The 22,982-nt window shown below is 61.9% G+C and overlaps 1 protein-coding gene across 5 annotated transcripts; it reads left to right on the top strand.

Moving 5' to 3' along the window:
• Position 1: 1 nt before the first annotated feature.
• SPPL2B (signal peptide peptidase like 2B) lies at positions 2-21,502 on the top strand. 5 transcript variants are annotated; one of them, XM_007994681.3, is made up of 15 exons: positions 3-149; positions 5,573-5,692; positions 7,931-8,113; positions 9,121-9,210; positions 9,422-9,561; positions 10,174-10,313; positions 10,422-10,518; positions 11,247-11,363; positions 13,412-13,493; positions 14,182-14,256; positions 14,874-14,936; positions 15,066-15,165; positions 15,752-15,829; positions 18,145-18,305; positions 19,604-21,502. In XM_007994681.3, the coding sequence occupies exons 1-15, from the start codon at positions 3-5 to the stop codon at positions 19,865-19,867; spliced, it is 1,857 nt and encodes a 618-aa protein (XP_007992872.1). In that variant the 3' UTR covers positions 19,868-21,502. The 5 variants fall into 5 exon arrangements, 4 of the variants coding, with proteins under 4 accessions (XP_007992872.1, XP_007992873.1, XP_007992874.1 ...); XM_007994682.3 differs by having other exon boundaries at positions 10,171-10,313; positions 18,145-18,368; positions 19,604-19,713; XM_007994683.3 differs by having other exon boundaries at positions 10,171-10,313; positions 18,145-18,328; positions 19,604-19,710.
• Positions 21,503-22,982: the final 1,480 nt, after the last annotated feature.

The raw sequence follows: 22,982 nt of genomic DNA, 5'->3' as shown, positions 1-22,982 counted from the left end.
GCATGCGCGGCGCATGTGTGGCCCGGGGTCTCGGGGCGTTGCTGGGAAACATCTGCCGACGGTTGCGGCGGGCACCGGCCGACATGGCGGCGGTGGCGGCGGCTGCGCTGGCGCGGCTTGTGGCGGCCTTTCTGCTCCTCGCGGCCCAGGTGAGCGCGGCACCGGTCCCGACGGCACCGCAGGCTGCGGCCCCTCGGCCTCTCGGCCCCGAGGCTACGCGCAGGAACGACCCCTCTTGGCCCGTCTTGGGGGTCCAGCCTCGGGGATCCGCGGTCCCCTCGTTGTCGGCCGGCGGTGCCGGGGCCCGGCCGTGACCTTGCGGGGCTGTCCCCGGCTCCTCTCCCTTCCCCGCCTCGGAGGCCCTCCGCCGCTGCAGCGCCTCTCACTTCCCACCGGGCCTGAAGTTTGTGCCCCCTCCACCCTCCGGTTCTGCTTGTCCGTTTCGGGGTCTCCAGCCGCCGCGGGGGACGCCTGTCTCCCGCTCTGTGGCCTTGGGCAGGCGGCCGCCCACCCCGCTCCGAGCCTCAGTTTCCCTTTAGGCGGAACGGCCCGGTGCTAAGCTAACCTCACCCTAGGGGGTGCGGTGGGGGAACCCAGAGGCGTCCCGCGCGTCCCCCAGTGACTGGCCAGCATCCTGGAGCGGCCGAGAGCCCAGCCCTGCACTGGGGTCGTATCCCCGCTCCATCTTTTACTCCGTGACCTTGGACGAGGGAATTCCCTGCTTTGAGCGTCAGTTGCTCGTCTGGAGAAGGGGGGTCGACTATGGTGTGGATTCTGGAGATGCTACCCCAGGGTGACCAGCACCTAGGGCCAGCACACGTTCCTTATGTTCATTGTGTATCCTTTGATGTAGAGTGTCAGGTTCTAGTGGGGACAGTCTACGAGATCGCACTGTCGTTAACTGCATCTTTTATTTTCTTAATTCCAAATCTTCCCTCTTACCTGAGTTTGGTGGCTCAGGGAATGGAACCCGGAGCAGCCTCACAAATGCGGCCCTTAACCTTCACTCCTCTCTCAGAGTTCTCTTAAGGCGTCGCCGCCACCGGACTCCTTCTTAGTCTCCACTCCTCCAGCCCCACTGCCATCCCCCTGCTGTGGCTGCCTTTGTCCCCCACATCCCCAGTCCATCCTCGACACAGCAGGAGTGACCCTTTCAAAGTATGTCAGACCATGTCGCATCTGGATGAACGTGCTGTCCAGTTGTGACCTGGCGCCAGGGGAGCCTGCAGCTCATTGCAGGAGCTTCGTTGTCTAGTCTTTTCTCTTACCCTGAAACGCCCGTGGTCTCTGCAAGGCTGGAGGGCCCCCTCAGAAGCTTTCTGCGAACCCCACCTCCACCCCCAGCTGCCCTGTCAGCCCCCTGGACTCCCCCCATTCTGCGGCCAGGGACCTAGAGACCCCGGACATTTGGAAGGAGGAGGAAAGCCAAAGGTGGAAGAAAGATCATAGAACGCTGTGGAGGGAGGGACTCAGTTTGCTTTTCCGAAGCAGGTGTGGTTTTTTTTTTTTTTTTTTTGAGACGGAGTCTCGCTCTGTCTCCCAGGCTGGGGTGCGGTGGTGCGATCTCAGCTCACTGCAACCTCTACCTCCCGGTTCAAGCAATTCTCCCACCTCAGTCTCTCGAATAGCTGGGATTACAGGTGCACGCCACCACACCTGGCTATTTTTTTTTTTTTTTTTTTAAGTAGAGACGAGGTTTAACCACATTGGTCAGGCTGGTCTCAAACTTCTGACCTCAGGTGATCCACCTACCTCGGCCTTCCAAAGTATAGGGATGACAAGCGTGAGCCACCATGCCCTGAAGCAGGTGTTCTGAGCCATGAGTAGGAGTTTGCCGGGTCGGCAGGAGGGGAAGGGTGTTGGAAGCACCAGAAGCAGCATGAGCGGGGGCTGGGAGGTGTGAGAGCTAGCAGGTGATTTGGGGTTGGCAAGGGGTGGGCTGTGGCTGGAGTCTAGGGTGGAACAATGCTGGAAGGGAGGATTTACACCCTGAAAGATGTCACCACCAAGGAGGTCCTGGGGGGTGGGCTGTGGAGGGATGCTGGAGCAGGGACACAGAGGAGGGGAGTGGTGCGAGTGGCCCCAGGCAGAGAGTGAAGGCAGAGCATTTGGCCTCTTAGGCTGGATGATAGGCCGCCTGGTGGAAACCAGGTTGTGGAAGGCTCTCTGTGCTGGGGTGCATGGACTTTAACCTGGGCGGGCTGAGGAGTGTGAGCTTTATCTGGAGGGTGGGGAGTCAAAGGACGTGTCAGAGGGACGTGAGAGAGCAGGTGCTCCTGGCCTTCCCAGAATCCTGGTTGTAAATACACCCTGAGAGGCCCGTCCCTGTTGGGGGGCGGTGCTTCGCGGCAGTGGACATTTGAGTCCGATTGCCCAGTATGAGACTAGTTCTCTGGGCAGAAGCCTGCTTGGTGACAGTCCTCGACTCGCTTGCTACCATTCTGTGACCCTGAGCAAGGAAGTGACCTCCTCAATGAGACACCTCCCCTCCCCCACCCCATGGAGCCCATTCCTCAGCAGATCTGAGCTGGAGCTGGTGGCCCTGTCTGGACCCAGCCTGGCTCCTGGAACTCCTGCGTTCCCAGAAGGGAGGCTCTCCCGGCCTGGACTCACTGGCCTGTTTCAAAGGCCCTTGACATGGATGCTTTTACACTCACTTCGAAGCAAGGTTTCTAAGCCTAGAAGTTTCTAAACCAGTGTGCAGTGGCGAAGCATCTGAGCTGCCATTTGTGAAGGATTTGGAGGTCAAGGCCTGGGCTTTGAGCCTGTCCTTGTAGCCCGAGCTTTTTCTGCTCCTCCAAATTTCGGCGGGCCTGACTAAAACTCAGGGCCCTCAGAGCTGTGGCCGTTGGACTAATTGTTCCCAGTTTCTTTAACTCAGCAGATGAGGAAACTTCCTGGTGAGACGCCGCTGCGTTCTCTGGCCTTTGATAGAAGCATAGGCTTGTTTTTTTAACAGAAAACCAGTTTTGCGAATTGTGGAGAGGAAAATGCATGAATGTGCTTTTGTGCTTTTAAATGACCCTTTTAGACAGAAGCAGAGAAGCAGTTCTGTCGGTTCCCATTTTACACAAAAGACACTTTTCACCAAAGTCCCTGATCCCATAGAACAGAGCTTGGCAAGTGTTTTCTGGGAAGTGCTAGACAGTAGTTTTGCTGGACTCTGTGGCCCATGTGGCCCGTGGTGTGGATGCTTGGTTTCTCCTGTTGTACTTCTAGAGCCAGAGACTCTTCCTTAGGAATGGGCTTGGCTGTGTTCCAATAAAACTTTATTTACAAACACAGAAGGTGGGCCGGACTATGGATTCTTGGCCTCTGCCGTGACCCATAACATTCCTCCTGGAGTAGGTGCGAGGGGTTCTGAACACTGTGGGGCTGTGTTGTAAGGAGCACCCTCCGGGCTCGGCCCCAGGGCCAGACTAAGGGCTGCTCTCAGGGAAGGCAGTCTGGTGGGCAGAACTGGAAAGAAAGGGCTCCTGACTCTGCCTCGGCTCTGGGGGAGGGTCACACGGGAGGTGCTTGGAGTTGGGCTGGGGCAGGTGTGGGAAGGAAGCAGCATTAGCCAAGTGCTATGAGACCCCCAGTTGATTGTGGAGACTGGGGCTCCGTGGGCTTTCACCATGCTGCCACCCCAAGGTCGCCAGGGCCTTGATCAAGATGCTCCCAGACCAGGCCGGAGCCCTTGTGTGATTTCAGTGAGGGCCCGGCTGTTGGAGAGCCAGTCTGTGCCCGTGTGCTGGGGTTGGTGTCTGGTATCAGGGACCGTCGGGACCTTTAGCCAAGCCAGAGCTCCCCTTCCCCAGCTCCAGCTTGGCAGAGCTGCTTCTGCACTGTGGGCCCTTGTGGCGTTGTGGCATTGACCTTTTCGGTGCACGGCTCAGTCCCCCTCCAGATATGTTGCCATCCTGTTCCTGATGAGGTGAATGGCTGTGGCCTGTTTGTTTCCATGGCAGGTCCCCTGGGGGCCAGGGGGTGTGGCTGTCTTTCTGTCTGGGAGGTTTACAACCTGGCCCAGGAGCCCGCAGCGTGCAGATGGGCCCTGCGGCCCTGGAAGGCCGAGGGCTGGGCACTCCTGAGAACAGGCGGGCCTAGGGTGCGGGGTGGGCCTCCCTGGTCCCTGGCACATGGCTTTTCTCCTGGGACCCCTCCTTCCTGTGCAGGCCGGGCTCCCCTGGGGGCCCCCTCTGAGGGTCTGCAGTGTGACGCAGCAGCTGGGACCTGGGCCCCGTCCCTGTGAGACCCTCTGGTGACTGGTGTCCTCACGAGATGGAGAGCTGCTGGGTGGGGGCCCTGGGCAGGGGAGCAGGAGGAAGGTGGGGATGGTAGGTGCGGGCGGCTGGACTGCACTGGGCTCTGCTGGGAGAACTGTGGCTCTGCTTAGGCCAGAGCCCCTCAGGGTCTGCAGTGGTCCCGCGGTGGGAAGTGTGGTGAACAGCACCGGCTTCCTGCATATGGAATTGCGTCTTTCCTCATAGCTCCATCCTGCTCTGTTAAACATTGGATTGAGGAGGCGGGGCTCAGCCCTTCTGGTCCAGGCCCGTCTACTCCGTGACCCTCCTGGGAGGCCTCCAGGGCTTCGGGGCCTGGTCCTGCCCCTTACTTCATTTTGAGAGCATAGCAAGGGCCTGGGCCCACTCTGTCCCGGTGCGGTGGGCCACCACCCCTGCTCCTCTCGGCAGGCTTTGGCCACTCGTGCCCGTTCCGTGTCAGGGGCTCCTGCCAGAGGATCCGGACTTCTCCCTGTGGCCCTCTCTGAGCCGCTGCTGCAGGCTGGAGAGCACGAACTTGAAGCCCTGGCTGGCTGTTCCTTCTCCCTCCCAGGAAATGGGAGCTGCTGTGCTGGACTCTGCTGGTTTGGGGCTTTGTGGGGAACATGACGCTGTCTGTCCTGCTGGTGGCAGCGTGACCTGTGGCAAACCTCAGCCTGTCCCACTCAGGACCCAGTGCCCGTAGGCCCCTAGGCTCAGCTGCTTCCTGCTATTCTTCCAGCAGGAGCTGAGGGGTGCCGGCCAACCTGGGATCCATCCCCCTGGTCTGGGACCCATTATGTGCCTGGACCCCCTTGTGCCCCTGGAGCGCCAGTCGATAGGCAGTGCTCATGGGGCTGTGGGTCAAAGGCCACTCAGACCTGGGGGGGTGTGGAGGCTTGTCCAGGCCTCCCGCCCAAGCCCAGGGCCAGGTCCGCTGGGGCCCTGCCCTTCTTCCCTGCTGAGGGCTCTGCCTTCGGCTGTCCTTCTCCCACCGTGCCCACTGGTCCTGGGAGGTCCAGGAGGTGATGCGATCCCTGTTTTTTGGTGCAGAAACTCGGGAGCCACAGAGAGGTGACCTGACACACTCATGGTCACCAGCCTGGGGCCCCCTGAGGAAGGTGAGCTGGTCTGCGTCTTTGCCATAAACCATGTACCATCACATCCCTGTCTGTCCTGTCGAGACGGGGAGGCATCCTAGATGACCTCGTCAACACGGGTGCCCTTCCTGGAGGCATCCGCGTCTCCTCGGGCCTGTTTCCCGTGGGGCAGTGTAGCCCCACGCGTCCCGTGCTGTGGCTCTGATCGCCGGCCTTGTCCCGCAGGTGACCTGTGAGTACGGCATGGTGCATGTGGTCTCCGAGGCTGGGGGCCCCAGAGGCAAAGACTACTGCATCCTCTACAACCCACAGTGGGCCCATCTGCCGCATGACCTCAGCAAGGCGGTAAGTACCCGCCAGCCGGGCGCCGCCGCGGAGGGCATGCGTGGGCCCCAGGGCTCTAGAGACTCATCCAGTCAGGGCTGCAGGAAAGATCCAGAGGCGAGAGGCAGGCCCTGGCCAGGTCTGGGGGACTCTTGGGTAGCCCCTAGTTCCCCTGGGCCTCCCCAACCCTGGTCATCAATGCAGGCTGTCCATAGGGCCTTGGGATGCAAACCTAGAGGCACCGGCTGAGCCCCATGTGGTTGGACAAGGGTCTCTATTTCTCCATGCTGGGGTCCCCATCTAGTGGGCCCGGACAGAGGGGTCCTTGGAGGAGTGACAGCAGAGGGCACAGTGGGGTCTCGGGGACGAGACCTGTTCCTTTCACCATCTTCCCGACTGGGGCACTAACACCGGTTGCTGGGTGGGTCCCTCCCTCCCTCAGAGGCCCCACCTCCTTTTCCACTGCATCCCTTAGGCCCTGCCCCCTTCTCACTGCATCCTTCAGGCCCCGCCCTCTTTTCCACTGCATCCCTCAGGCCCTGCCCCCTTCTCACTGCATCCTTCAGTCCCTGCCTTCTTTTCCGCTGCTTCCCTCAGGCCCCGCCTCCTTTCCCACCATGTTCCTCAGGCCCCGCCTCCTTTCCCACCATGTTCCTCAGGCCCTGCCTCCTTTCCCACTGTGTCCCTCAGGCCCCGCCTCCTTTCCCACTGCATCCTTCAGGCCCCACCTCCTTTCCCACTGAGTCCCTCAGGCCCCGCCTCCTTTCCCACTGAGTCCCTCAGGCCCCGCCTCCTTTCCCACTGAGTCCCTCAAGCCCCGCCTCCTTTCCCACTGCATTGCTCAGGCCCCACCTCTCCTGCTGAGTCCTTCAGACCCCGCCTCCTTTCCCACTGTGTCCCTCAGACCCTGCCTCCTTCAGGCCCCGCCTCCTTTTCCACTGCTTCCCTCAGGCCCCGCCTCCTTTCCCACTGTGTCCCTCAGACCCTGCCTCCCTCAGGCCCCGCCTCCTTTTCCACTGCTTCCCTCAGGCCCCGCGTCCTTTCCCACTGTGTCCTGCCCCCTCCTGGATCCCTCGAGGCCTGTCGGCCAAGAGGTGCTAGCATCTTCCTGTCTGCTTTGTTCATAGCGTGTGCGTGAGCATGTGTGTAATTGGTACGTGCCTGCACATGCGTACGTGTCTGAGTGCATGTTTATGTGAGTTTGCATGAGTGTATGTGTCCACATGCCTGAGTGTGTGTGTGAGCACATGTGTAATAGACATGTGCATGGACATGTATGTACCTTAGTGTGTGTGTGTGTGTCAGCACATGTGTGCATGTGAGCGTGTGTAATAGGTGTGTGGGGCATGTGCATGGGTCTGAGTGTGTATGTCTGTGCACGTGTGTGAGCATGCATGCAGTAGGTTTCTGTGTGGGTGTGTGAGTGCATGTGTGTGTGTGTGCAGGTGTGTGTAAGCATGTAACCATGTAATAGATATGTTTGTGGATATGTGCATGTGTCTGTGCATGTGTAATAGGTGTATATGTGTGTGCGTGTGCATAATAGGTTGTGTGGATGTGTGTGGATGTGTGTGCCTGTGTGTTTTGAGTTCGTGTGTGTACATGAGTGTGTGCGTGTGAGCTTATGTGTCATAGGTATGTGCACGTGCCTGAGTGCGTTTGTGTGAATTCGTGTGTGTGTGCGTGCGTGTGTAATAGGTATGTGTGCACGTGAGTGTGTGTGCTCCAGCCTGGCGGTGGGTGTGTGCGTGTGTGTGTCATGTGCTCCGGCCTGGCTGTGGGTAAGCGCGTGTGTGTGTGCGCACTGGCCTGGCTGTGTGCGCGTGTGTGTGCAAGCGCACGTGTGTCTTGGCTTCCTTCCTGGGCTGTGAGGTTGCTGAGAGTTGGGGCCTTGCTCTCCGCACACTGGAACCCCTCCCGTTTCTCACAGATACCTGGCTGTGGTGGGGCTGTGGTGGGGACCCACTCGGTCTTGCTGAGTGAGCTGTGATGGCTCGCAGGGTGGCTCAAGTGTCAGGGGACAGCCTTGTCTGTGAGGACTCCGGCCCTGCTCAGATGAGGCAGCCCAACCCGTCGCCCAGCGCCCTGCTGTGGGAACCACTGTAGGGATGGCTCTGCCTAGGTGGGGCTGAGGCCATGCGGGGCTTTAAGCGAGAGCCGAGATCTAACTCGGCGCAGGCTTCGGGTGGGAGAAGGGGCAGCTGGGTCCTCCTGGTGACTCACATCATGTGAGACGAAACCGTGCCCTGGCCTTTCCAGTCTTTCCTGCAGTTGCGCAACTGGACGGCCTCCCTGCTCTGCTCCGCAGCGGACCTCCCTGCCCACGGCTTTGGCAACCAGATCCCACTGGTGGCCCGGGGGAACTGCACCTTCTATGAGAAAGTGAGGCTGGCCCAGGGCAGCGGAGCACGCGGGCTGCTCATCGTCAGCAGGGAGAGGCTGGTACGGCCCTGCGCCCCCACCACCGAGCCAGCTCTCAGGGGCAGGAGGGGGATGCAGGAGGCAGCAGCGGCAGGGGCTGGTCTTCTGATTTCTCGCCAAAGGCAGGCCCTCTGTGGGGAGGATCCGGGCTGAGTGTGGCTGTGGGGAGGGCAAAGATGAGTCTGTTCTTTCTGTGCTGCTGGTCGGGGGTGTGGAACTTTGGCCGTGGTCTTGTTGGGTGCCTGTCCTAAAGCAGCCCCCAGTGGTGAGGGAAACCACACACTCCGTGGGGAGGGGATTGGGGTGTCTTCTGCGGAGCAGATGGCCTGGCCCTGAACTGGTCCCTTCTGGGGACGCTGGTGCCGGCTGTGCTTACCTGTGTGGTCCCAGCCAGGTGGCCTGAAGCCCAGCCCCTTTTCCATCTTCTGTGAAACGGGCTGTGGTTGAGAGCTGGGGGCCTGGCAAGGCTGGTCACAGCAGGGGACACGCTGACTGCTGGGCTGGGCAGGGTGCACGGCGCCCCTGAAGTGTAGTTTTGGGGTAAGAAGAAAACGGAGTGCAGGAATTCCCTCACAGCCCTGCCTGTGGCTCTGGGCTGCCCCCACCAGCGTTGCAGCCTGAGCCTGGCCACCTAGGGAGGCCTGGGGCAGGGTCTCAGGGCTGAGGCCAGAGCAGGCCGGGCAGAGCCGAGGGTGTCATCCCCGTCTGCACGTGCTGCCGTCGTCATTGAGAGGCCCTCAGTGGGTGTGGGGCTCAGGGTGGCCTAGTGGGCAGGCGTGGGCTGTGACAAGTGTCACTCAGGACGTGTGTGTGCGGTTAGGGAGTCCCACGGCTGAGGGAGTGATTGGCTGTCTTAGGCCCGGGGCCCTGTTGTCGGGTGAAGAAGGTGCAGAGGGGGAGCAGATAGGCGCCCCCATCCTGGCCTGAGCCTCGAATGAGGGTCCCAGGAGAGGAGGCAATGGGCACAGAGCTGGGGGCCCACGCATTGCTGCGGGTGATGCCTGCCGCTCCCTCCTCTGGGCCCCCAGGTCCCCCCGGGGGGCAATAAGACGCAGTATGATGAGATTGGCATTCCTGTGGCCCTGCTCAGCTACAAAGACATGTTGGACATCTTCAGGGTAGGTCTGCCGCTGCTGAGACCCGCGCTCCCGAGGAGATGGGGCGGGGGCTTCGGGCTGGCTGCTGGGGGGGTTTGTGCCAGGGTGGTGGGTGAGGCGTGGCCCCTGCAGGCCAGGGTCTCCAGCCCCAGCCCCATAGCCCACCGCTGCACGCTGACCCGTGGCTGGCGGGTGGCTCTGATGCCTGCCCCTGGTGTGTTCCTTGAGGCAGCGTTTCGGCCGCATGGTGAGGGTGGCGCTGTACGCGCCTCATGAGCCAGTGCTGGACTACAACATGGTCATCATCTTCATCATGGCCGTGGGCACTGTCGCCATCGGTGGCTACTGGGCCGGGAGTCGGGACGTGAAGAAGTGAGTTTTGCGCCCTGCGTGGGCTGTGATGGGCGGGCGGGTGGGCGAGCGGCTCTGACGCGGGTTGGGACGGCCAGTCTTCCCATCCGGAATAGCAGTGAGCGCTTTGGCCTGGGCAGGCATGGCTCGCCCCGTGGAGCCCTTCCTTTCTTCCTCAGGAGGTCCTGGGACAGAATCAGGCTCTTTTGCTGCTGGGGTGGGCTCCGGGGACCCGGTGGGTGTGCGGGGCTGGGCAGGTGTGGATGTGGCAGGTACGGGCGTGGCAGGTGCAGGGTGGGCAGGTGGCTGGGGCTAGCTGCCCTCTCCTGCCCAGCCGCCCGGGTCTGGGAAGGCCCCATGTCCAGGGCTCTTTATGCAGAACCCGCACAGCAGCCTCTGGCCCGGCCTAGTGGCCGCCCCAGCTCAACCCAGGGACGGGAGCCCGGCCACCCTCTGCGGTGTGGTCTCCTCTGCCCTGGGGACGTTTGGGGCAGTTCCTTGCACTTCAGTCCCCCGGGTCCCCTCCTGCTCCTGGGTTTTCTGCCGCATTGCCCCGGGTGGCTGTGGACTCCTGGGCCCCGTGTAGGCCAGCCGGCCCCAGCGCCCCGTGACCCCATGGTGTCTCCCAAGAAGGTACATGAAGCACAAGCGCGACGACGGGCCCGAGAAGCAGGAGGACGAGGCGGTGGACGTGACGCCAGTGATGACCTGTGTGTTCGTGGTGATGTGCTGCTCCATGCTGGTGCTGCTCTACTACTTCTATGACCTCCTCGGTGCGCGGCCCCGGGTGGGTGGGCCGCGGCGTGGAGATGCAGCCGGCCCTGAGGGAGGGAGGGTGGCGTGCGGGCCTGGCCCCTGGCCTCACGGCCCTGCCCCTGCAGTGTACGTGGTCATCGGGATCTTCTGCCTGGCCTCCGCCACCGGCCTGTACAGCTGCCTGGCGCCCTGTGTGCGGCGGCTGCCCTTCGGCAAGTGCAGGTGAGGCTGCCTCGCTGGCCCCGACGTGCCTGACTCTGTGCAGTGATGACCACGGCCCCTTTGCCGCCCCATAGCCCCCATGGTGCAGTGTAGCTCAGAGTCCACAGCAGGCGCTTCCTCAGCACTTGACTGTGGTTCCAAGGCCCAGGAGCAGGGCAGAGTCCGGGCGAGCTATCAACGGAGCCCGCCAGCAGCCAGGCACCGGGGGTGGCGGGGGGAGGGTGCTCTTGTCCCCAGGAACCCTGCCCCAGGTGGCAGGCTGGCCGGGGCATGGGAGGGCACCAGGGTTCTCCAGGGAACCCAGAAGGTTTCCCACAGCACGGAGCTTGGCCTGGCTCTTAGGGGTAAAGGGAGCTCCGGGGGCGTCTCCGGCAAGATCAGACCTGGGTCTAGGACTCGGGCTCGCCCAGGGGAGACCTTTGTGGGTTGCTGTCCCTGGGTGAGGAGGCGGGAAGCCTGGAGCAGGCAGGGCCTCGGGCGAGGGGTGCAGCGCAGGCGAGGGGCTCTGTGGGTGCAGCCAGTGGCCCCCCAGCACCTTTCTGGGCCAGGCTCTGCCCTGCCCTTGGGGTGCCTACTGTTGTCATCGTGCGGGGATGTGGAGTTTAATAAGGAGGACAGAGTGGGGCTGCCACTCTGGAGGGGGTGCCTGGGCAGGGCCCGAGGGTGGTGGGCAGTGGGATGAGGCCGGGGGCTGGTGGGCTTGGCTCTGACTGCCCCGTGCCCCCCAGGATCCCCAACAACAGCCTGCCCTACTTCCACAAGCGCCCGCAGGCCCGCATGCTGCTCCTGGCGCTCTTCTGCGTGGCTGTCAGCGTAGTGTGGGGTGTCTTCCGCAATGAGGACCAGTAAGTGCTGCCTCCCCCTGGCCCCGGCGGGCGGTGGCATCCTCAGATGCTCCCTCCCACAGGGCTCCTGGGGCCCTGACTCGCTGCCCTCCCTGGAGGCTGCCCCAGCCTGGAGCCGCTTCAGGACCATGTTATGAAAAGCCCTGGCCCTGGGCTGCCCTGATGGGGCCGTGGGGTCATTTCACCTGGGTTTGTGTGGGTGTCATGGGAACCCTGACTGGAATCTGGGAGGAGAGGTCAGAGCCTCTGTGGCCGGGAGCCACGTCCTCCAGCAGGCCTGGATGGGACTCCTGTGCAGGGCATCACTGCCCAGAGCCAGTCTGTTCCCTGCTGTCCCCGTCTCTGGCACCAACGTGCGCACTGCAGGCCCGAGGACGAGGGTGTGGGCTCCAGGGCAGCCAATCCTCTTGGTCATGCTTGCCACGGCCTCTGAGCAGTGATGGAGGTGGGGCAGGCACTGCTCCCTCCTTGCTCAGCTCCTACGCGGCCTGGACTTGTGGCTGCCTCCTGCCATCCAGGCCTCCTCGACGATGCCGAGCGCCTGGCACTGTGTTGGGAGGACGGAGCTGGCCTGTCCCCGCCTGGCTCCTGCCACTGTCACTGATACCGTCTGGCACTTCCTCTCGGCTTTTTCCCAAGGCAGCCAAGTGCGCTTGGCTTTGGTGTGTATTGGAGCCGCGGCACGTTTAACTGGCAGAAGGAAGACGTGAAAATATTTTGAATCCTTTGTACACAAAAGGAAAATGAATCCTTTCAGTTATTTCCAAGCCAGGAAACTCATTCCGTCACGTGAAGTTAGAGCAGGCTGCAGTCAGCTGGGCACAGGGGCTCACGGCTGGGATCCCAACATTTGGGAGGCCAAGGCAGGACCATCACTTTACCCAGGAGTTCAAGACCAGCCTGGGCAACAAGCAAGAGCCCCTCTCTATTTAAGAAATAACATAAAATCAGAAAAAATAACTGGCCACAGTTCTCTGGGTGCTTGTGGCGTGTGGCTCCTGGAATTGACTGTTCCAGCGTCTCCATGGAGGCCTCTGTTCTTAGCAGCCGCCCTGCCCTGGAGATGTTTTTATCCCATTTTCAAATGAAGCCTTTGATGTTTGAGACGCTGAGGAGCGCTGGGCAGCTCGTCCAGCAAGTGGCAGGCAGAGCCTCCATGGGGGCAGGGGCCAGCGGGGACACTGGGGCTTCATGGGGCTGGGAGAGAGTCAAGGTTGCAGCTGGCTGCAGGGGCTGTGGCCTTGTTCAGGAGGCGGTTCTGTGCTTTGCTCCAGGGCACCAACTGCATGGCAGCCCCACCTACTGTGGACCCAGAGGTTCTGCAAGGAAACCTGGTGTGGCACAAGTTTTACTTTAATAAACAGTTTGGGCGCGGTGGCTCGTGCCTGTAATCCCAGCACTTTGGGAGGCCAAGGCGGGCAGATCACTTGAGGTCAGGAGTTTGAGACCAACCTGGCCAACATGACAACCCCATCTCTACCAAAAATGCAAAAAAAATCTGCCTGGCATTGTGGTGGGCGCCTGTGATCCCAGCTCCTCAGGAGGCTAAAGCAGAATTGTTGAACCTGGGAGGTGGAGGCTGCAGCGAGTCAAGATGGTGCCACCAAACTCCAGCCTGGGCGACAGAGTGAGACTTCATCTCAAAAACAAAAACAGTTTGGAGGGGGTCAGTGCCCGAGCCTTCCTGTACATGCACCCTGTGCCTGGCCGCTGCCTCCAGCCTGGCACCCGCCATCCGGGGACAGTGACTGAGGGGATGCAGCCGGCCAGGCCTGTGTCCACCGTCCTGGCTGCAGAGTGGTGGGCTCCTCTACCTGCTTCTGCAGGGGGGCCCTGGGGTGGGGCCTGTGCTGCCCGCCCTGCTGGAGTTGTAACAGCAGGGGTCCTCCCACAGGTCTGGGGTCCTCAGGGTCATCCCCGGGGCAGGTGGAAGTGCGGCAGGGCCGCCTGCTGGCTGAGAGTGAAGGCCTGTGTGTGGCTCGTGGGAGACGGCGTCCTGGGTGGTCAGCCAGCCTCCGCCCCGGCAGGGATGCTGCTTTGTCTTGCAGGTGGGCCTGGGTCCTTCAGGACGCCCTGGGCATCGCCTTCTGCCTCTACATGCTGAAGACCATCCGTCTGCCCACCTTCAAGGTGAGCGCGGGGAGGGTGCGGCTATGGGGCAGCGTGGGTGGTGGGGGGCCGACCCCCCGCCTGGCCCATGTGGGGCTGTGGTCCTTGCAGGTCTGTGCTCCTGCTCACTGCCCTGGCTACGGCCACCTTGGCCTGTTGTGAAGGGTGGAGCTTGAAGATTGGGTCCCAAAGCCCCCGCCGAGGCGGCCTGGGTGGGTGACTGCGCGGCGGTGGTCCCGGCAGGGGCAACTCATATGTCTGCATGAGGTGGTGGGGAGAGCGGTGGAATAGGGCTGAAAGAACTGGCCTCCATGGTACCAGGAGCACGGGGATGTTGTCAAGCCCCAGGCGGCCACCTTCCCATGAGGGCCCCACAGGACCCCAAGCGAGCGGCATTTGAATGCTCGGGACGGCCCCCTGTATCCCCAGAGCCAGCCGGGCGTGGCATGGGCCTCCACCCTCTGCCCCTCCTGCCCCTCCTTCCTGTTATGCGGAGACTCTGAAAGCCTAACTTTTGTCCTTAAATCCTGACCTGATGTTGCTTCCAGAGCTGCTCCTGCATGGTGCGGCCCAGCACTGGCGCTCTGCTGGGTTCCTTTAAAGGCTTCCTCCCAGGCGGAGGCGCTGGGCCTCATGAGATGGGAGTGGAAGGGGGTGTGGGGGAGGCACAGGCTGGGGTGAGGGCTGCCCTCAGCCATGGGCTCCGCAGGCCTGCACACTGCTGCTGCTGGTGCTGTTCCTCTACGACATCTTCTTCGTGTTCATCACACCCTTCCTGACCAAGGTAGGAAACCGCCTGCACCCCGCTCCACCCCATTACCCCGCTCCCCTGCCCCCATCCCATCACCCCGCTCCCCCGCCCCATCACTCCCATCACCCCACTCCCCCGCCCCCCCTACCCATCACCCTGCTCCCCTGCCCCCATCACCCCATCACCCCCGCTCCCCTGCCCCCATCACCCCATCACCCCACTCCACCGCCCCCCTACCCATCACCCCACTCCCCTGCCCCCATCACCCCATCACCCCACTCCACCACCCCCCTACCCATCACCCCGCTCCCCCATTCCATCACCCCATCACCCCGCTCCCCCGCCCCCCACCCCATCACCCCGCTTCCCCATCCCATCACCCCATCACCCCGCTCCCCCACCCCCCACCCCATCACCCCGCTCCCCCGCCCCATCACCCCATCACCCCGCTCCCCCGCCCCCCATCCCATCACCCCACTCCCCCGCCCCCCATCCCATCACCCCGCTCCCCCGCCCCCCCTACCCCATCACCCCGCTCCCCCCGCCCCCCCTACCCCATCACCCCGCTCCCCCGCCCCCCACCCCATCACCCCGCTCCCCTGCCCCCTACCCCATCACCCTACTCCCTCACTCAACCCTCTTCTGTGCAGAGTGGCAGCAGCATCATGGTGGAGGTGGCCACAGGGCCTTCGGACTCAGCCACCCGGGAGAAGGTGCGTCCTCTGACCGCAGGGCCTCCGGTTGCCATGGGCCAAGGTGTTGCGCGGAGAGGGATAGGGCTCGAGGCGTCCTGCGGCTGGATGAGGATCCTGGAGGACATTGTCCTCTTCCCGTCTTTGCAGCTGCCCATGGTCCTGAAGGTGCCCAGGCTGAACTCCTCGCCTCTGGCTCTGTGTGACCGGCCCTTCTCCCTCCTGGGTTTCGGAGACATTTTGGTGCCGGGTACTGAGGCGGGCGGGGCACACGGTTCGCGTTGTGGGGCAAGGCCCTGGGTGACTGGTTTGCCTTTGGGAGTGAGCGGCCTGCGCACGGTTGGCTGCAGATAAAGCCCTGAGGGTCAGGGTCGGGCAGGTTGGGGCCGTTGAGGCCTGTTTGCCTGGGCAGCGAGGGCATTGCCTGGGTGGGGTAGGGACGCTTTGGGTCCTAGGGAGCAGGGAAGGCCTCCCGATTGCAGACAGCCTCGCTCCATCCTGCTCAGGGTTGCACAGGGGTCCTTGCTGGGGCCTGGGTCCCAGTGAGCTCACGTTGCTCTGAAGGCAGAGACTGTACCCTTGCAGCCTCAGTGTCCCCAGGGTCCTGCCAGGTGTGTCTGCCTGGGCTTTGCTCTCACTGTGGACTCAGTTTACCCACAGAGTCTTGGCAGCCCTGTCCTGAGCAAGCGTGTGACCTGTCTGTGAAATGACAGCAGCCACTGGGCAGAGAGAGGCCCATGGCGCCCACAAGTGCTCAGGTGCCCGCCTGCTCCCAGGGAGCGCCCACTCCAAGGCTCTGTGGGCCCAGGCGAGCCTCCTCTGTGTGCCTCCCCCAGGGCTGCTGGTGGCCTACTGCCACAGGTTTGATGTCCAGGTACAGTCCCCCAGAGTGTACTTCGTGGCCTGCACCGTCGGTAAGTGCCTCGGTCGAGCCCATGCTGGCCACTCCGGCTCCGGCCCCGCCCTGACTCAGCCTCTGTCCTAACCGTGACCCCAACCCCAACCCTAACTCCAGCTCTAACACCATAACCATGACACCCTAATCCTAAACCGTAACCCCCTAACCCTAACCCCCGGCCGCTCTGGGAGCCGGGCTCGGGTGCCTGGGCCTGTGCCTGGGCCTGGGCCTCGGCCTCCTTCCCCCTCTTTCTCATTCTCCCTGGCTTCCATTGTTCTGTTCTGTTCTTTTCCTTTTCTGTTTTCCTCTTTTTGTCTTTTTCTTCTTTGTTTTGTCTTCTACTGTTTCTGTTGTTATGAAAGTGTTTATACAAAGTGCCGTTTTCTGCTGAGCGACATTGTTTTAAGAAATGTTCCCCCACCACAGCCGGCCCTAAGAAGCTGTGGTGCTTTCTGGTTCACGGGCAGGAGGGTGAGCCGCCTCTGCTGAGCCACGCCCTCGACCCAGCCCTCCACATGGCTCCCTAACGTTCACTCCCAGGGCCAGGAGAGCTCAGGCCGGCCTGCAGTGCCCTTTGGTTGGTGGTGGTCCCCTCACCCCTGCTTCCTGCAGCTGCAGGTGACCCTGGCTTTCCCCTCGCCCCATTTTACTGTCTTCATGATTATCCTTTAAAATCACGGCTGAGGCCGGGCCCAGGGGCTCATGTCTGTGATCCCAGCACTCTGGGAGGCTGAGGTGGGGGGATCGCTTGAGCCCAGGAGTTCAAGACCAGCCTGGGCAACATAGTAAGACCCTGTGTCTGCAGAAGAATACAAAAATTAGCCAGGCATGGTGACATGTGCCTGTAGCCCCAGCTACTCGGGAGGCTGAGGTGGGAGGATCACTTGAGCCTGGGAGTTCAAGGCTGCAGTGAGTCATGATCGGGCAACAGAGTGAGACCCTGTCTCGAAAAAATAATAATAAAATGAAAGAAAAAATAAAAACACAGCGGCAGAGATTTCTCTCTCCTGAAGCATAATTTGTCAAGTTGTCCCTGTAATTCCTGAGATTGAAGCCACTGAGATTTTATAGGCGCCAGACCTCTCCGTTTGTCTCCCCATCTGTCGATGATGGCTGATGGACACATGGATGGTCTAAAATGGACCAATAGGGACGCTCCCTGGGGCATGGTGTCAGAAATACAGAGATGAGTGTTAGAAAAAGTGCCAGGAGCAGTGTGCTTGCTGGACACAGCGGCTCTTTTTTAAGAATGTTCTAGTAAAAAGTTAATTTTCTCAGAGCTTTATTTTGAAATTTTAAATGACAGTTGCAGGGTTGGTACAGAGAACTCCTGTGTGCCCTGTTCTCAGAGGGACTGGCCATTTCCTCACATTCGCTTGATTCCGTTCTCTCTCTCTCTCCACACACTCATGTGCTCTCCCATGTACTCCACTTGGCCCTCCCTAGCCCTGGGTTCCGCAGCTGTGGATTCCACCAGCTGTGGGTTGAAAATATTTGGGGAAAAGAAATTGCATCTGTACTGAACATACCCGGATTTTTTGGGCCGGTATTCCCTAAGCAGTGCCGTGGGACAGCCACCGCCCGCAGTGCCGTCGTGTTTGTATTTGTAGGAACCTACCGGGATTTGTGGTTCGGCAGGACGTGCGTGGGTTCTAGGCAGACACTGCACAAGTTTACGTCAGGGATGTGAGCAAGGGGGGTCCTGGCAGCCCTCCCCTGCGGGTGCCAAGGGTGGCCACGTGCACGTTTGTGTACTTACACACACACACATGTAAATCACAGGCTGTGTTCTCAGGGGACTGGGGCACCGCGCCGGTGGGGGGACACTGTGCCCCTTGACCCCACACCTTTGACTGGGTGTCTCCTGAGAACATACTTGATACGCCCCCAGCTCGGTGTCCAAGGGTTTTGTGGTCAGGCACAGGTGTTCACCTTTGGCTGATTTTCTCATTAGAGGTTCATAGAAACTGCATCCTGGATGTGTCTTGCAGCCCCGTCTGCTGTCACATCTGCCTCCCGCGGTCCTGCAGCTGCCCGAAGCCTGCCCCTGCCTGTCCCTCTCCTTGCCCTGCCCCTTCCATGTCCTCGGTGACCCTCACGCCCCTGTCACTGGCCCCGCTGGGGCAGGGTGGGAGTGCGGCCCAGGAGGTGCCGGAAGGATCCATGTACTTCGAGGAGCCTGTGGCCCTGCTGGCTGAACCCCCGCTCTACCTCTCCCGGCCTTGCACACCCCTGCCCTCCACTGCGCCCAGCCCGCTCGCATTCTTCCCAGGGGAGTGGCTGGTGGCCCCGGCCTGCCTGGCTGAGGTGATGCCTCTTCTGTCCCCACAGCCTATGGCGTTGGCCTCCTGGTGACATTCGTGGCGTTGGCCCTGATGCAGCGTGGCCAGCCCGCCCTCCTCTACCTGGTGCCCTGCACGCTGGTGACAAGCTGCGCCGTGGCACTCTGGCGCCGGGAGCTGGGCGTGTTCTGGACGGGCAGCGGCTTTGCGGTGAATACCAGTTTGCTCTGACTGTGAGAAATAGTCGCCTAGTGAGCCGTAACTAGAGTTCAAGTTGAGTGAGGCCTCCGGCCACAGCAGCCCCGCGGCCGCGACGGGGTCAGGGTCCCGGCAGCGTCTGCTTTGGGTGTCGTGCGCGTGCGGCGCCGGTGGACGGACGTGCTGGGTGGGCCCCGGGGGTGCCCTGTCCTTGCTAAAGTTGCTTCCCCCAAAACGGTCACTGGCGCCCCACTTGTGTGGGCATTGGGCATCCGTCGCCGCCTCCTGAGCGCGAGGCGCCCGACTGGGAGTGGGGCCGCAGAGCCCTGTGCGAGGGGAGCAGGCTGGTCCTGGCTGTGGAAGCCCTGTCCCCTGTCCCCTGTCCCCTGTCCCCCTCGGTGAGGCAGGGGGCGGCTGGCAAAGGTTAACCGTGCGCGACGCAGGGAGGGCTTAACGCCATGTCAGTTCTGCTTTTGTGATTTTTATAAACGAGAAGTGGGTGGGACCCCCCCCCTCCCAATGGGCTGTGGGGCGCTTAACCAAGAGGGGTAACTTCCTGGGTTCCCGAGACTCAGGCACATTGCGCCCCAGAGCTGCCCCCGCCCCTCCGGGCAGTGCCTCTCGGAGGCCATGACCACCCAGGGAGCAGCCCCGCGCCGCAGGGCGATCCTCAGGCTGTTGGGCATCGGTGCAGCTCCTCCCGTAGCCGGCCTCCCTCTGCGGGTGATGCCGCGCTTCTCAGTGGTGCCCGCCGCGTGTGGCGGGCCTGCGTCATGTTTTGTGGAAGTTAGACCACACCCATCTGCCGCACTGGTGTGGTGCATTGGGCCGAGCTGTGGTTCCAGGGCCAAGCCAGGCTCATGGGCCCCACAGATGGGACCATGGCCTGAGACCAGGCCCGAGGGAGAGGTCTCCTGGGGCCAGCACCCCCACCCCAACGGTTTCCCCATTCTGATGGGTATTTCAGAAAGTTCAGGAGAAGTGGGGGACCAGGCCCCAGGGCCGAGAGACGGAGAGTCCAGGCTTCTCTTTGGAGGGGCTTTGCACAGCTCCCAGCCTCTGCTGGCCTTGGGTTCCCCTCCTGCGGCCCCTGTGCAGATGGACGGGGTCCTGGGTGCCCGTGGGCCATGGAGCCGGCCCCCTCCTTGGGACACCTCTGCTTGTCCCAAGCCTGGGTCCAGAGCCCCTGGGGATGGCGCCGCATTTTAACCCTGCCCCCGTGGCCTGCGGGTGCTGGGTGTCGTGGCCCCTACCAGGGCCCTCCTCTGGGTCCCTGTCTTCTCCTCACCTCTGCCTCCCTTCTCCTGTAGAAAGTCCTACCTCCATCTCCGTGGGCCCCAGCGCCAGCCGACAGCCCACAGCCTCCCAAAGACTCGGCCACACCGCTCTCCCCGCAGCCACCCGGCAAAGAACCAGCCACGCCTCCCCAGCCTGCTGAGCAGCCCCCAGAACCATGTGTGCCCGAGGAGATGGGGGCTGGAGCCCCCATGCGGGAGCCTGGGAGCCCGGCTGAACCCGAGGGCCGGGACCAGGCCCAGCCGTGCCCGGTAGCCCAGCCTGGCGCCTTGCCCTAGGGGAGGGGTGAGACGCTCGCTGCCGTGCCCGCCATACCAAGTTGTTGGAGCTGCCTGGCGCCCACTGGAGACAGACGGACAGATGCCTGTACCTGGCACTGAGGCCTGTGCTGTCCCCACCCGCCCCAACATGGTGCTCATCCTTGCCGAGACCCCCGTGGTCCGTGCCCGCGCCCAGCCCAGCTGCCCCGGCTGCACGCCTGCTGCTCCAAGCTCGCCCGGCTGCCACAAGCCCTCTGCGGGTCCGTCCTCCTCCCCACTGGAGTCCGTCCTCGCAGGCCCTGCCTGGCCTCTCTGCAGACCCTCAAGCGCCGTCTACATGAGTGAGCAGGCGTGGGTGGACTCCGGCCGCAGACACACTTGGTGCTCACCGGCCGCTTCGTCCTTCAGGTGACCTTCCTCCCCACAGCATCCTGTTCTCGGGCGGAGGAGCAGCTTTCTGTCTCCCAGAAGGCATCGCTTTTCCCTCTCGAGCAGATCGGAGCCCCTGGGAGGTTTGGAAGCCACCTCCAAGCCTAGGACATGGCCTGGTGGCCGGGGTGGCATCTGGACCCTGACGCTGGCTGAGACAGGCCTGTGGGGCAGGGTTTCGGGGCGTGAACGAGGCTGGCAGTGAGTGGACAAGCCGTTCCCCTGGCTCAGGCCCCGCCCTGCCCTCAGCCGGGGGCACCTGGCCGTGCCTGCACACTCCTCCCCGTTTTAATAAACAGTCGCAACTTCTAGAAGTCCTGCTGGTGCCACCTGGTGGGGTGGACATCTCAGACTGCCCTTCTGACAAGCAGGGGTAGGCGCCAGGCAGGCTGGGTCAGGCCCTCGGGGGTCCCTGGGGCCCTGGGAGGGAGGGACTGGGCCGCGTGAGGTCCTGGCTGCTCCTGGCACCCAACCTCACTCCCCGCGTGGGCCCTGTGTTGCTTTTCCGCCGAGAGGGGCTTGGGCCTGGGTTCTCCCTGTGGCAGCGGCATTGGTGCGTGGTTCTTAACCCTCTGGACGCAGCATCTAGGAGCTTCTGGAACCCACGAGGACATCTGCCACTGGTGTGGTCTACTCCCTGATGAGGTTCTCCTGACTCCGGGGCAGAGACGTCCATGCAGGAACTGACTGAGGCGTGGCCCCAGGCCCCGGCATCCTCTGCTCGCTGACCAAGGTGTGGCCCCAGGCCCTGGCATCCTCCCCTCGCTGCACGTGGGCACTTCCGAAACAGCGCTCCCTGTGGCTGCAGCGACAGAGCTTGCACCCTGGCTGTCTGCGGCGCCAGGGCCCCAGCTCCCGCCTGCCACCCACCCTGTCCACGCAGCCTCCAGACTCGAGTCCAGAATCTGTTTCTGTCCAGTCAGTCAGCCCCAGCTGCACATGGGGACTGCTGAGCGCTGCGCTCTCACGGGTCTGTTCCCATCAGAGGGTGGCAGGGGTGAGCCCCGATCCCTTCCAGAAAATACCAGCTTCCCAGGGCGTAATGGCACCTTCACTGAAGCCATTTTGTACATGGGGACAGGGTGGGGACCTCTCTTTTTTGGTGTTGGACGTTGGACCAGTGGGGAGGGGTTCAGAGGCGGTGGTCCTGTCCTTGACTCCGTCTGTCCGTGTGGCCTTGCTGCCGTTCAGTCTGATCATTAAACACAGCTTTTGATACACGTGGCCCGGCCTCTGCCTCTGCAGTGCGTGGCTTGGGGCATCTGCTCTGTGCAGGTCGCGGTGAACAGAACTGAGAGCTGGCAGGCCGCCTGGCTGTCCTGCAGAGGACGGATGGGAATGGCCACCGCAGGGCCGGCCAGTGCTGTGAGGTGCCCAGCGTCACTCCCGTGGGCTCTGCGGGCTGCGTGGTCCCCGTCACGCATCTCAGCTCTGCCACTGTTGCTGGAAAGCATCACAGACCATGTGTAAAATGGGCCAAAATGCTTTTTAAAAATTAAAATAGAGATGGGGTCTTGCAGTGTTGCTGAGGCTGGTCTCGAACTGCTGGGCTTGGGTGATCCTCCCGCCTCGGCCTCCCAAAGCGCTGCAGTGACAGGCATGAGCCACCGCGCCCGGCCCCCAGATGGTTTTCTTGCCAGACCCTGTAACTGGAATTGTATAGCATTTTCACATCTCAAAATAGTTTATTATTATTTTTTTCTCTTTAAAAATGCAAAGAGCTGTCTTAGCCGCTTTGTGACAAGGTTTGGTTTCCAGCTGCTGCTCACTGGCCCCAGGCCTGTGGAAATGTGGGTGATGGATGCGGGTTTGTGTGTGGGCCGAGGAGCTCGTGAGCCCTGAGCATCTGCCAGGCATCAGGGACTGTGTGTGTGTTGTTCTAGTCTCACCAAGTTCTCCGCTACATTAGAGAAAGTGAGTCCCAGGCCGGGCACGGTGGCTCACGCCTGTCACCCCAGCACTTCGGGAGGCTGAGGCGGGAGGATTGCTTGAGCCTAGGAGTTTAAGACCAGCCTGGGCAACGTAGCAAGACCCCGTCTCTACAAAAATTACCTGGGTATGGTGGCACACACCAGTGGTCCCAGCTGTTCTGGAGGCCGGGGTGGGAGAATTACTTGAGCCCAGGAGGTCAAGGCTGCAGTGAGCTGTGATCACACCACCGCACTCCAGCCTGGGTGACAGAGCGAGACCCTGTCTCAAAAAACAAAACAAAACAAAAAAAACCCCAGCAAGCCTCTGAGGCTGCGTGACTGTAAGGGATCAGAGACGTGGATGCCTGCAGGCCCTGAGCCAAGCCAGGACTGCCTGGCAGCGTGACGCCCTTGGCCTTAATGTGAAACAGGGTAAGGACACAGTGGGAGATGGAGGCTCAGGCCTTACCCTCACAGCAAAGCTGAATTCAAACCCACTGGGGACGGGACGGCTTAATCACGGAAAGCGAATTCCAGAATACTTGAAGTCACAATATGTTTCGGTTTTTTGACCTGAGCAAGTTCATCGATGCGCTCCAGAAGGAGCACCCCGGATGGCCTTTCCACAGGGGAAATCACTGCTCAGAGACCACCTAGCAATGACCCTGAACGCTCCTCCCCTGCCTGCCTCTAGTGGTGATTGGTCCTGTCCAGGAAAAGAAAAACTCGCTATGTCCTTAGCTCCGGTGGACTTGAGCCCCAGGGCTGAAGGTTACAGTCGGGACTCAGTGCCT

The sequence above is a fragment of the Chlorocebus sabaeus genome, chromosome 6, assembly GCF_047675955.1.
Source record: "Chlorocebus sabaeus isolate Y175 chromosome 6, mChlSab1.0.hap1, whole genome shotgun sequence".
Taxonomy (NCBI): Eukaryota; Metazoa; Chordata; class Mammalia; order Primates; family Cercopithecidae; genus Chlorocebus; species Chlorocebus sabaeus.
Note: the sequence above shows the minus strand (reverse complement) of the source record. Positions and strands in the feature narration are given on the sequence as shown.